Source organism: Urocampus carinirostris, chromosome 12 (assembly GCF_059441175.1).
Source record: "Urocampus carinirostris isolate Australia breed hairy pipefish chromosome 12, RoL_Ucar_1.0, whole genome shotgun sequence".
Classification (NCBI taxonomy): Eukaryota; Metazoa; Chordata; class Actinopteri; order Syngnathiformes; family Syngnathidae; genus Urocampus; species Urocampus carinirostris.
The window spans coordinates 21,454,969-21,469,506 of NC_142360.1; the positions used below are offsets into that span (position 1 = coordinate 21,454,969).

Genomic DNA, 14,538 nt, shown 5'->3' on the forward strand with positions numbered 1-14,538 from the left:
ACTTTTCTGCTGTCAAAAAATTATGTCCAATTCTGACACTGTAAGAATAACTTTGCTTCAAGGTTATCCTTATCACTTGTTTACTTCAATATATATATAGTGGTTCTGCACCTGAAGTGGCAGCATTAGGCATGCAAATAATGTGGATGGAGCAAAACGATGTAGCTCCAGAAAGCCCTCACGGATCAATGTTTCTCAACTGGTGGGTCAGGACCCAAAAGTGTGACGCAGACCTGTCTTCAGTGGGTTGCCGGCCTTTTCCTTGGCAATATAATGTTAGGAAGAAGAAAAAGGTCAATTACACTCCTTAACAGTAGAAGCCGAAAATGCCATGCTCAAACCTACATCTTGTTCAACATTTGATTGGCTTAGTAAGAAAGCAATATATAAAACTAGCAAATAGGAAAACATGTTTTATTGTCTTACATTAACTTATAACTGAAGTCAATGTGCTGATCCGTTTGAATACAAATACAAGTATAATTTGTGACAAATTCCGTGATTTTAAGCTCTTTCACCCAGACCTTTAACTCAGAATTATAGTTTTGATTTTCAACATCACTATAAAAAAATGAATTATATGAATAAGTCTTCAATAAACTACTGGATACTATAAAGGAATATCACCATCTTATTTAAACTGTTCAAAATGTACAATGGAGACAAAATAAAACAAATAAACCTTAAATAAAGACGAATTCCTTGATTTTTTAAGCTATGTTATACATCTACACCATTTTAACACAATTTTTCACAATATTTTTAAAATTAAGTATTGTGACAATCTTGAAAAAAGTTTTGTCATTTCTAGCCTTTTTGCAATAAACTTTTAAAATAATAGTAGGAATCATAAAATGTACAATGAAAAAGGGCTGGGGTCTCAATGTTTTCTTTACAGTTTTGTTTCAGTTGTTTAACGTCCAAGACCCTCTTTAAAAGTCAGTTCTTTAAACAGGTTTCACTTTCTACCGGTAATTGCAAATTTAATCTTCAAATTGTTGAGAAAACAAACTGCCAAAACAAAACTTTTGTGGTATATGGTAACTGGACCGATTTATATAGTGCTTTAACCAGTCACTGAGGACTTGTATTGAAAAACGTGCTCACTGCAGCCATTATTACAGACAACCTTTTTGATCGAAAACAATCTGCACTAATTATAGATTTTTGTTTCGCAGGTTAACATTTTTTAATATTGTGATATTGAGTTAAATTTGGGCAGCATTGGGGAGCAGTGGTTTGCGCGTGTGCGGCACAGTTCTGAGGTCATGAGATCGAACATCCTGTGTGGAGTTTGCATGTTCTCCCCGTGCTTGCGTGGGTTTCCTCCGGGCACTGCGGTTTCCTCCCACATTCCAAAGACATGCATGTTAAGTGAATGAGCGAGCGAGCTGTCTGTCCCTGTGTGACCTGGACTGGCTGGCAACCAGTTCAGGGTGTCCACTGCCCACTGCCCAAAGATAGCTGGGATGGGCTCCAGCAACCCCGCGACTCTCCTGCATGAGTTAAAGTTGGTGAACATTTTTAATTAATATTTTATATTATATCTTGTTTTATTTTCAGTACCATATGTTTAAACATGGTTAGTCAAAAATGTTCATAATTAGAGAACTTCTTTATTGTTGGATTTCGGATTCACTTTAAATATTTTCTGTTACAGTTAATAAAGCTATTTGTTGTAAGTTGCTCCATATTTCTTTCTTTTTCCGTCCCTCATACAGTTGTAAGGTTACTGTTATGCAGATTCAGATTCAGATTCAGATCTACTTTATTGTCATTCTAGTACACGTGTATACAGAACGAAATGTCGATACATCTGACCCGCCCAGTTTCCTTGAATGTACAGATATAAGTAAAAGTTGTATTGTATTATGGCTACGTATAGTATTTTACCATAGTGCCGATAGTGCAAGAGGAGTAGCTAACCAGATGTGCAAAATGGGCAGTCAGGTTAACAAGTCAGGTAAACAGTAACATTAACACTGTAACAATAACGCTGTAAGTACAATAGTGCAGAGAGCAATTGTGCAAGGAGTGGCAAGCTATAAAGAACTGCCAGTAGTGCAAAAAGTCAAATTAGCAGCCGTTTAGATTTAGGTTAACTACCAGTATATGTTAGATTGACCATTTAACAGTCTAATGGCCAGGGGGACTAGACTACTGCGGAACCTGGTGGTCCTGCACCGCACACTGCAGTACCTCTTCCCAGAGGCTAGCAGAGTGAACAGTCCATGATGGGGGTGAGAGGGGTCCCCGATAATGTTCTTAGCATGGGATAGGCAGCGCTTCTGGCCAATGTCCTGAATGGAGGGAAGTGTAGTCCCGATTTTTTTCTCTGCTGTCCTCGTTACCCTCCTCACACTACCCCAGTCGGTAGCGCTGCAGCCTCCACACCACACAGAGATACAGCTGGTCAGGATACTCTCTATGGTGCCCCTGTAGAATGCGATGAGGGAAGGTCGGGGCAGGTGGGCTCTCCTCATCCTCCGCAGGAAGTACAGGCGTTGCTGTGCCCTCAGAGGGGTACTTAACTTTTTTAATATAAATGGTTGGGCGGGGGGCTTATTGGCCCGGATGGGTGCGAAAGTTTTTTTCTTCTTAGGGAGAGCTTGACAGACAATAATTGAGAAGCACTGACTAAGTCTATATTAAAAACTCTTGAAGTGTGCTACGTGCAAAACCCTCTTGAGGTTTTATAGTAACGATACACCCGTTTGTGACCCTTTAAGCATTTGCTCAAGAAAATTAAAAACCTTGTAGCGTTTGTAGAGTGACCTTTTAAAAACCTGGCGGAAATAAAATAGTACTTTACGATCGCGACTGGCACAAAGGGCATGAAATGTACCTTCCAGATTCACAGTGTTTACAGTACTGTATGCGTAGATAAGTGCTAAGAAGTCTCCAAGTTAGGGTCAGGCCTATTGAATATCTGTTTCTGTTTCTTCACAATCACTTTTAGATTAAACAATAAACACGTCTTTTAAAAGCTTTTCAAACATTCAACTCAAGAGTTTCTTTGAATACGTTAAGGCAGGGGTAGGAGACATTTGTCATGGACAAATTCAAGCACTTTTTTAAGGAGAGTACCATTACAAGAAAATGTGGTGTAAATGTGGTCTGGGATCTATGCACAAATTTCTCAATCGATGAATATTTATCAAAATCAACAATCCATAAGGTAGTTCATGAATTTTTGCCCATTAGTCAAAGCAATGTAGTTGTTTTTTTTTTACTAAATGAAGTTTTTTTGTTCCACTTGGAGACACTAAATATTACACTGTCCAACTTAATATTACACACGGTCCCTTCGATTAATTGCGGTAGGAGTCAAATGTTATGTGGTATATTTTTGATATGGGATATGGGAACGCTATGTTAATATATGGGGGGAAGATGTAAACATAAATAATCCCTCAGTGTATTTATTTTGGTTGTTTTGGCTTATAATGTTGATTTTAATATATATATATATATATATATATATATATATATATATTTATTTATTTTTTTTCTTCCCTTTTTCAACTTTGCTTTTGAAGCAAAATGCTTAATGTCCAGTTGCATACCTGTCAACCTGTACGGTTTGCCTTACAGAGTACGTTTTTTATGCATTTTAAGACGAGTACGACGTACAAGGAAATCTGTACGGAAAAACGCAAATTTGTCAATGATGGGTACCATCCGGTAAACACCGACTATCACAAAACGGCAAATCAATCAAGTCAAAGGAGTTTGCCGCAGAAGCCTCTATTTCGGTATGTTTTTTTTCGTTGCAAACGAAGCGACCGGTTCGATGCTACTGTGAGCATGCGTCTGCTGCCTGGAGATTTCCCATCATGCATATTCCCAAAAAAATGTATATATATTTATGGTGTAAGATTTTTTTGTATTTTGTAAGGGAAAATACGACAGTTTGTACGGGCATGGAGCCCTGGAGGTTGACAGGTATGAAGTTGTCACATTACACTAGTAAATGGTATCTTCGATCAAGCATTTGGTAAGTAACCTACCCGACCAGACCTTGACGTCTTAAAACCACGTTTGGCTACACCGAGTGAGGGAAGGACCTTTAAGTTGACATTTTAAAATATTTGTTTCTTGAACTTTGAAGCGGGCATCAAATATTCACCCTTGTACATTCGCTTGCTGCGGTGGAGCAAATGTGGATAGTGCGACAGACAGTATCACGTTGTTGCTCTGTCGAATCGCTTTCTTGATTTTACATTCCGTTAATCTTATTAACTCGCCATTTCGTTTATTGTATACTAAAAAATGTGTCTGTATCAGGTTGTGCCGTCCTAAACTGTAAAATGAGCGCGTACGGATTAATTAGCCAATGAATGGTAGCAGTCACGAGCCGTCGGTAAAGGTAGTTCTTTTACTTGGTACAGGAAATTGCGCCACTGAATTGTGGACTCTCTTCTCTCACTAGACAAGACTGAGGGACTTTTGCCTAATTTGGGGGGCTCAGAACAGGCTGACAAATGAAAGAGGCTCTCAAGAAAGCAAAAAGAAATATCTTTACCTAGATATCTAATTAGAATGATGTATATCCATATTTTGTATCTTAGCTCCTTCGTACAATGTTGCTGCTAATGTCATTGCATTATTTTCATTGCACTATTGATTCACAAGCACGATCTTGTAAATATTGCCTATCTTAACGTTCGTTTTTATCCTGTATTTTTCTTTCATGACATGTTTATCCTGAAGTGCCACCTCTAATCTTGTCAACAATGTTCTTTTTTTCCTGTTGCGACACTTCATTGCTTGACATCACCTTCTCTTTCTTTATTTTCTCTATCTCTTTCTAATTTTGCATCACTCTTTTTTGGTCTTTTTCAAGTTTTCACTCAAGTTTTCTTTCTTTAACACGATTATGAACTTTACAATATTGTTTTCATTGATATGATGATATTTGACATTTGGATTCTGTTGTTGTGCTCTGTTGTGCCTTTTGTGACTTTATGTGATAAAGGGTGAAGGATTTTATACATTTGACTATTAAGGATTTTATACGATTGAATACAAGTTACAGTTATTGAGTGCAATGAAGATTTTCACCGAGTAGGCTATAGTTCAATGACAGGTCGCGCCGGTCCGAATGCAGAATATTTTGTCTAGTTCTGTTGATGACAGGACTCTGACGGAGGACGGCAGGCGATGTTTTGAGAACAAGGCCATGATGACGTAGAAACGCTCTGTTGTTTTGGTTAATTCCAGACATAGTGGCGCTCTTCTGCGAGATGGCGGAGCCCAGGGGGCTTCATTGGCACGCCCATGGGAGGAGCTGGCACTCCATCTTGCGGAGAGGCGTGGGCCGAGAGGAGAAAGGCTGGAAGACTTCAGAAAAGGCTTCACAGAGACTCCGACGACACTAATTCGACTAGCTCGGCTATTTTCAATGGAATTCACTTAGTTCAATTGCTAATAAAATTTAATCTTCTCGCGTGTGAAAATGTCGGCTATTCTTGTCCATCTTTTCGATCAAGAAACGAGCGCGCATTGTTGGGTGAATGTTAATGGAGTCAGATAACTAATTAGAACAATTTGGTAAACAATAAATTTTAATAATTAAAACCTAACAAGGGCTATATAAATAAATATGAATTGACTTAAACCCGTTCACTCAAAATTTCTATGTTTTTATTCTACATAGTCCATCTTGCTGTGATTAAATAGGTGCTGAGTTGTGATTGTAGGATTTATTATAGGTTATTAAGGGGAATTGCAAATTGCAATCATTAGTAAGGGAAGTTATTGGCTGTGTTTCATAGGAATAAAACCATCCTTTTAATAACTCCGCAAACCTAGAGTAATCTCTGTTTTTGTTGCTGTTGTCTGTGTACACGCATTAATTCTATCGGATAGTGTCACGGTTGCCATCGCGCCCAATTGGCCCCGCCCATGTGGCGCCAGCTGCGGCTCATTGACGGATTGGCTCTCCGTCTATTTAAGCTCAGTGCTCACATTTTTCCTTTGTCAGTCCATCAACGAACCTCTGCCCCGCATGACGTGGGTTTTGACTCAGTCCTGTTTCCTGTTGGCATTTCCTGTCCGGTATTTTTCCCAATTATTTTTGTCCTGTTTTATATCGGTTTCCAGTTTTGTTCCCGTCTAATTTTTTCCTGTTTATTATTGAAATGAAATGATTCTCTCCAGTTTTAGTTCCCGTCTAGTTTGTCCTGTTTATTTTCAATATCCTGTTTCATTATCTATCCTGTCTGTCCTGTCCTGTACGGTATCGATCCCTTCTGTCCGATAGCAACTCGGGCAATTGGTATCGATCTCGTCGGCCTCTAGCTTCCTATCATTTCACGCCAGACTGCTGCCTAACGTGCATGACTCCCTATTTCCCGTAGAATAAAAGGCTTGTGTGAGTAACGTCACGCGTTTGGGTCCTGATCCTGTTTTGGTTCATGACAGTTAGGACATGTCGCGGGCGAATGGGAAGGCGACAGATGCGAAAGTTTTGAGCTCTGAAGTGAGTCAGTGTGTGCAGGTGAACGGTGAGAGTTAGGACCAACATGAATGGTATACCCCTTGTGATTTTGTTATTAATTTGCAGAGACTTTATCAGCGACCTAATGCATCAGAAATCACATCGAGGGGCATTACAATACAACTAAATAAAGTTTCTTTGGATATGCTAGTTTGTTAAATATCAGAAAAAAAAGATAAACGAGTACAATGCAATGTTTTATTTTGGTCTCGTCGTCGTAAAAAGGGAACTCTGTCGTAAGCCAAGCACATAAAAAGTAGTCTAATTCTGCCACTTCCGGTAAAAGCTAAAGGAAACCGCATCAACTTCCGGTAGTGTGGTGATCACGATCACTACTCAAACTTTACTAAAAGCGAAGGAAGGAATGCTAAATTTTCTCCTCTCCCTCTTGACTTCTTTTTGAATCATTGAGTCACCGATATGCAATGGAAAGCTCAGATTCTTATCTGATACGACCTAACTATCAGCAAAAGTGAGTGTTTAAAATAAACTAAGTTCGTATTTCGTCACGCTAGCTTGCAGGAGCCTTTCGCTAATCAGGCGCTCCCGTTACCAAGCTACCGTAAACAACTATTTTCTTCCAGCTGCAATTCTGGTGAGGATGAATTTATTGTGGAATATAAAGTCAAAATGGTTTCCATTAGATATTAAACCCAAAGTCTTTACTCGTCTTTGGGTATTACATTAGACATACAAAATACAGAATCAAAATTACCTTTATTGTCATTGTATTGCTACAACGAGAATACTGCTGCACTCCAGTTGACAATAATTCAATATACAATATAAAGACTCATAAATAGAAAAATATAGATGAAAATAAAGTGTTCACCTCTCATATAAAGTATGAGAAATAACGTGAAATTAAAACAATACACAAATTTGAACTGTAATATTGCGCTTAAAACTGTAACAAGTTATCATCCATCCATCCAATATCTGCACCGCTTATCCTCAGTAGGGTCGTGGGGGTGCTGGAGCCCATCCCAGCTATCTTCGGGCAGTGGGCAGGGGACACCCTGAACTGGTTGCCAGCCAGCCGGAGGGCACACAGGGACAGACAATTCGCTCGCTCATTCACACCTAGGGACAATTTGGAGCAGCCAATAAACCTGACATGCATGTTTTTGGAATGTGGGAGGAAACCGGAGTGCCCGGAGGAAACCCACGCAAGCACGGGGAGAACATGCAAATTCCACACTGGAGGTTCGATCTCATGACCTCAGAACCGTGCCGCACACGCGCTAACCACTGCCCCGCCGTGCTGCAACAAGTTCTCATGACAAATGAAAATCATCCATTTGCACAAAATGATGGAAATGAAGTAAAGTGTAAATAAAGTAAATAGTACAATGTAAAAACATTTAACAGTAAAAAAATAAATTACATTACTTCTGTAATAAAATACTTAAATAATATACTTCTTCTTAAGAATCAAGTCAAGAACATCCAGAACATTTAAAATGAAATCTGTACATAACTGGAATATTAAAGCTGTGGGGAGACTCGAGTGTTTTTTAAAAAGATGATGCGGCTCCCCTAAAAATGAAAAACCAAACAAAAAAATCTCTGCGTTTTGACTAATTCGATAGTTCCAAAAAACAGTATTAAACATCATATAGTCACGTCTCAGTTAAGAGCATACTGGCAAAAAAAAAATTACAGTGTGTTATGCTTGGAGCAGGGCAGCAGACTGGGGAACCTTACAGTGGGTTATCACCACAACCCAGAAATCATGAGTTGGCAAGTGACCCCAAGAGCCAAGAAGAGAGCCGCAGGTTTGAGAGCGTTCTCCATTCGGGCCCCAGTGCTGTGGAATGCTCTTTATACTCTATTGTCATTCTCATACTTGTAAACCTCAGCCTTTTGCTCCCCCTATTAACAATTGCCATTACTCTTATTGCTTGCTAATATACTTTACAAACACTTGACTTGACAATTGTTTTAAATTCAGATTCAAATATACTCTATTGTCATTCTCATTACTTGTAAACCTCAGCCTTTTGTTCCCCTTATTAACAATTGCAATTACTCTTATTACTTGCTAATATACTGTAAAATCCGGACTATAGAGCGTACCTGATTATAAGCCGCACCCATCACATTTTAGGGGGAAAACCGATTTTGTCCATACACAAGCCGCACCTGTATGTAAGCCGCATGCACATCAAACAAACACGAATTTAGTTCAAGCCAAACTTCAAGTCCCGCGATTGATACTAAATGTCCTTAATCAAAGAACACAGTCCAGAGATCACAGCCGCCAAAATGAATGTAAAATTATATAGGTACTTAAAATTTGTTGCAGACCTGCAGATTCAGGGTGCCCGTTGATAGTAATCCAAGGAAAAAAAGTGTATATTTCCAAAGGTAAGGGTGGGAAAAATATATATCTATTATTGTCTGCCGTGTCCACAAAAACTCACCTTTACCGGTCCCCACTTTCCCATCAGCGTTGGCGTTTGCTCGGCCCCTCTTTTTTAATTTGCTCGTGCAGAATAAGTGTCTCAAATAAATACAAATAAATACATTACAAAAATATAAAGTTGCAAATACATATAACACATATTTACAAAGAAAGACGGTACATCGAGAGAGTTTTCAAAGCTTTAATAATAATAATATAACTTTCATCCTAATCCGTGCCTTTGGGAGGTAGCCTCACGCTACTAACAAGACGCTCGCATATCTACAAATTAGTCTGTTAAGGAATAAATGACCTAATCGTAAGACTCACGGCAGACCGTCTGCTTCTTTCGCCTTCTTCTTTCTCCTTAGTAAAGATATCTAAATTGTCTATTTCAAAGTCCGAAAGAAATTTCATCATGATGAAGTCGTTTCATGCTCCCTTACATCAATGCATCCCAGCAATATACCCGTTTGCTTTTAACATGGTAGCTGCGTCATGAGCCTTATTTCGTACAATCTGCACGATGTGGGTATGTTCACGCTCATAAATTCCACTGGTCTAAATCTTACCTCTCATATTCGAGCGCCGCTGGCGGCCCGTTAAAAAAATTACATTAATTGGCCGCATCTCTGAATAAGCCGCAGGGTTGAAAATTTGGGAAAAAGGTAGCGGCTTATAGTACGGAATTTACGGTACTTAACAAACACAACACGGCACATTTTTAATCACAGCAAGACAGAATATGTAGAATTAAAAAAAGGTAATTCATGTAAACAACTTGATTTTATTTCTGAAATAAACAACTCCAACAATTCTTTCAGTATCTTTGTGTGAAATCAATCCCGATAAAGTGAGTGAGATTGCCAAGATCTTTAATTTTGAATTCTTATTTGAGATTTTCTTTAACCTTTCGTAGACTCATCTCACTGTCTGCAGCCTCAACTATATTATAGACCCACACTAACAAGATAACTTTCTTGTTATCGGACAGTTAAGTGTAAAATACGCTGGTTAACCTGACTTTGTACAAACTTGTTTTCAACTAAAAAAAATATGAAGCATCCCATTCCAATTCCTGACTGTTTCAGCCTGTCGATAGATTTTTTAAAATTTACAAACATGATGTTCCCTATTATTTGTTTTGACTTGACAACTCTCAGGCTGATTCATGTAAATTTCATAGTCGATTGGTGGATGTAAATCAGTCTTTCTTAGTTCTTTTCCCACGTGCAGTAAATTTAGTGTTGTTTATTACAGGATGACATTTGCTCGTGTACCGTGACAATATTAGAAATCTTCGATGACATTGTTGTCTGCTAACAGAGATAATCTGGATTAGACCCGAAATAGACAAAATGAGATTGGTCTATTAAAAAAAAACACGTTTATTTTATTATATATTTTTTTACTGTACAAAATAGTTAAACGGTGAACAGAATTTAAAATGACCAAAAAAAACGTAAAAATTACGGGGAAAGTTTATAAGCTGACAGGTATTCATTCTGACACCCATGTATACAGAAATAAATGTTGATACATTTGATTTGCATTTTTTTCCCGAAGTACAAAAATGAACAACGTATATGGATGTGCAATAGTAGATAAATAATTTTAGCAATGTGAATACTGTAAAATAGTGCAAGAAGAGAATCTGGAATAGATGTGCAAAATGGGCAGCCAGGTAAACACACCCAAAAACACTAGTTTCCCTTTTTTAAAGCTTAAATTATTATGTGGCCTAAATTGACAGTATCAATTTTTTTCATCATTTGTGTTCACCATGGTTTAGAATATAATTGCTCTTTGTTTTAGATTTTGCTAGTTTTTGGCTTTTTTTTACATAACATATTTCCTTCTTGTTTTTCTTGAAAAATAAAAAGAATGATTCTTAAAATGCAAAAAAATAAATAAAATACCAGCCAGTGGAACAGCATTGTTTTACTGTGAACTAACTTTTATTATTATTTTTTTTCAGTAAAAATAATAATTTAAATCAGCAAAAATATGTGCAAGATTTTTACTACATTTATTATATGATACAATTTTTCATTACCTTCTTAAACAGCTTCATCAATATATAAAAGTCAAGTTAAGACATTTTTATGTGTCCAGCCCTTAATCACAGGGAGTCTCAAAGGGCTGCAAGACCACATATTGCAAACCACAGACTACTATTACACCATCCTAATCTAAAACCTACACAAGGGGAAGGAAAAATTCAAAAACCCCAGCATGAGGAAAATCTAGCAACTTTGAGAGGGGACTAGACAAGAGGTGAATCCGCTTCCACGGTGACCAGGCTGCAATTGATGTTGCATTGGCAAACAATGAAATATAACATATTTAAGTATATTACAAATATAAAAAGAAAAAACATAATATTCTACCATCTACTGATTTTGATTAATATTAAGTAAGCTGATCACTGAAAGAAAGCAGCAATATTATGCACTGGCATGCTGTTTTGCACTGGTCAAAAAACACTGCAATGAAGTACATAGTCCAGCAGTGCAGAGGATGACAGATGTGCAAATGTGCAATAAGTGGCTAGGTACCATGAGAACTGTCAGTAGTGTAGGGAAAACAGATGTGCCGATTTAACAAGTGGATAGGCTTGCTACTAGAAAAGTTCCAATAGAAAAAATGCCTGATTCCCAGAATTATATATTATTTTTATACAACTGTTGCAAAATTCTCTTGCAATAGTCTTTGAGCTGTTCAGCCCTTTGAAACTCTTTGTGATTAAGGGCTATACAAATAAACATGACTTGACCTGACTTGTCTGTTATAGATAGATAGATAGATTGATAGATAGATACTTTATTCATCCCCGCAGGGAAATTCACATTTCCAGCAGCATCCCTGCGCTGAGAACAATACAATAATAAAGCAAAAAGAATACAATATACAAATACCCAATGTGACGTGCTAATACCCACTGTAGCGTGTTATATAGAGTATCTAGATAGTGCTACACAGAATACACATTTCATTAAAATTCGGTAATATGCAATGTACAGGGTGTGGTTTAATGCGGGCCTTTACTCTGCCGGGTGGAGTTAAAGAGCCTCATGGCATGAGGTTATCATATTTGGGATAACTTGATTTCCATCCATTATCTGCACCGTTTATCCTCAGTAGGGCAGCATGGGTGCTGGAGCCCATCCCCAGCTATCTTTGGGCAGTGAACTGGTTGCCAGCTAGTCGCAGGGCACACAGAGACAGAAAACTCACTTGCAACAACTCATTCACACCTAGGTTCAATTTGGACCGGCTAATTAACCTGATATTAGTGTTTTTGTAATGTGGGAGGAAACCGGAGTTGTCCGGAGCAAACACACGCAAGCACGGGAGAACATGCTAACTCCGCACAGGCAGGCTTGTCACTGGATTTGATCCCATGACCTCGGGACTGTGCCGCAGACACGCTAACCACTCCGCCGCCCTAACTTGATTTCTTTTTGATCAATTTTATACAGGAGAGGTGATACTTAGAAGTTGGTTGTTGGACCCTGCAGAATTTTGTCATCCGTATCTTTTGTTGTAACATTCTAGATTCAAGCCTGCAGTTGTGAAGGAGTGCATTCGTGAAACAGTGAAGGCGCACCTGTTCGAAGTCGATTTCAACCCAGATGAGGTTGCAGAGCTTACTAGCACTCTGGCGGATTCTGTGAAAAATAAAGTGAAGAGTAAGTAGGGCAAATCAACACAGATGCCTTTTAGTTATCAATGTGTTTGTTTGGTTCTTGTGATACAGAGTTGGGATATGACAGGTACAAGCTTGTTGTGCAAGTGACAATCGGGGAACAACGTGGACAAGGAGTCAAGTGAGTGAGATGTGTATTTCCATTATTATTCTATTTAAGCTCGTATAAAACCTGTCGTGTTTGACAGGATGTCATCAAGATGTTTATGGGATGCCGATACAGACAACTACGCAGAAGATATTTTCATGAATGCAAGTACTTCTATTTAGTGTGGAGTTCGAGTTTTGGAGTGGATTTGTGTCTTGATCTGAATGTTTTTTGGGTCTATTTTACAGGATAGCTTGTTCTGCGCAGTGGCTGTGTTTGGAAGTTATTTCTATTAAGGAGCGTGGAGGATAAGGTCAGCTGCTGGGGCGAAAATGTTCCGTTTGTTCCGGACTATAAGTCGCAGTTTTTTTTCAGTTTGGCCGTGGGTGCGACTTGTACTCCAGTGAGAATTACCTGAGAAATTATGACACATTATTATATCACTGAGTTTAGGATTTTTAGTACCAGTACTGTATACTGTATCTCCTTCCCATGTAATTTTCATACTAAACCGCAAGAGGGCGGTCTAGGCCTGTGTTGATAATTTGAACCTTGCCCATTTATGTGGGGGACATTTTTCAAAGAGGCAAGATGAGGCAAAGAGGCTTATCGTCTTCTTCCCAAGTTGGACGAGGTCTTAACTGATAAAATTGACACAGAGAATGAATATTTCAATGGATTTATGGATTCAGAGAGAAGCTAATAGTTTGAAAAGCATGTTCTTTATGCTAAAGTTATCCGAATAATTTCTAATTGTTACGTCGTAACTGAAAAGCGTGTCTAGGATATTCACATACGTGTAACATTAGTATACCGTGTTCTCTATTTCATTTTTATTTTAAAATACCTTTGAAGATGACATGTATGTTTTTGGTTTTGGATTTTATCAAATGAACCTCTCCCAAAAATGCAACGCATACTCTGAGTGCGACTGAAACATGTTTTTTCCTTATTAGTTATACATTTTTTTGCCTGGTGCGGCTTACAATCCGGAGAGACTTATGGTCTGGAAAATATGGTAGACTTTTAGGGTTTAGACAAAATTTAACAAAACCAATATAAGCTTGTTATTAAAAAATAGCAGGGTTTGACAAGGTTTGAATTTTATTGCTGTTGTAACGATTTGAAAAGTGCTATAATTTTTTTAAATGCTTGAAATTATTGCCATGCTTCTTGGCAGTCTGACTCGATGGACTATGTACAGTGAAATCCAGCCATTTTTTCGTTTTTTATTTGTTAAAAAGTTTAAAATATCCAATAAAGTGTGTTTCACTTCATGATTGTGTCCCACTTATTGTTGATGCTTCACAAGAAATTACAGTTTTATATCTTTATGTTTGAAGTCTGAAATGTGGCAAAAGGTCTCAAAGTTCAAGAGGCCAGATAGTTTTGCAAGCCGCTGTATATAATGAATAATATATGATCCTGACACGTTAACTCTGGCGACTTTGCTCTGCCATGGTATTTCTCATGTGCGGTCCCTTCTCAAGGTTTCTTCTTTTTCCTCATGTGGAGGTTTTTGAGTCTTTCCTTGCCCTCATGTAGGTTTTTTAGATCAGGAGATGGTGTAATAATGGTCTGTGGTTTGCAATAATCTGTAATTTGTGCAGCTATTTGAGACTCCTTCTGATTAAGGGCTATACAAATAAACATGACTTGAATTCTTCCCTCGTGATTAACATCAGCTAGCATAAGTTTGTATGTCATGTGAAGCATCATCCCTCACTACGCCCAAGTGGACACTTGAAAATATGCCAGGAGGCTGCTGTTTTAATGAACGATGACTAGAAAAACCAATATTCCAACAATGGCTAAAACGTGGAAGAAATCCA

The 14,538-nt window shown here is 38.1% G+C and overlaps 1 protein-coding gene across 1 annotated transcript; it reads left to right on the top strand.

Annotated features, from left to right (window-relative positions):
• Positions 1-6,807: 6,807 nt before the first annotated feature.
• On the top strand, positions 6,808-13,983 carry dynlt2b (dynein light chain Tctex-type 2B). The gene is made up of 5 exons (XM_088349396.1): positions 6,808-6,974; positions 12,468-12,601; positions 12,670-12,739; positions 12,807-12,870; positions 12,955-13,983. The coding sequence occupies exons 1-5, from the start codon at positions 6,928-6,930 to the stop codon at positions 13,000-13,002; spliced, it is 363 nt and encodes a 120-aa protein (XP_088205522.1). The 5' UTR covers positions 6,808-6,927; the 3' UTR covers positions 13,003-13,983.
• Positions 13,984-14,538: the final 555 nt, after the last annotated feature.

Coding starts and splice junctions, on each gene's coding strand:
- dynlt2b (XM_088349396.1), top strand. CDS start 6,928: ATGGAAAGCTCAGATTCTTATCTGATACGACCTAACTATCAGCAAAA. Junction 12,602..12,669: donor TGTGAAAAATAAAGTGAAGA/GTAAGTAGGGCA, acceptor CTTGTGATACAG/AGTTGGGATATGACAGGTAC. Junction 12,871..12,954: donor CAGAAGATATTTTCATGAAT/GCAAGTACTTCT, acceptor TCTATTTTACAG/GATAGCTTGTTCTGCGCAGT.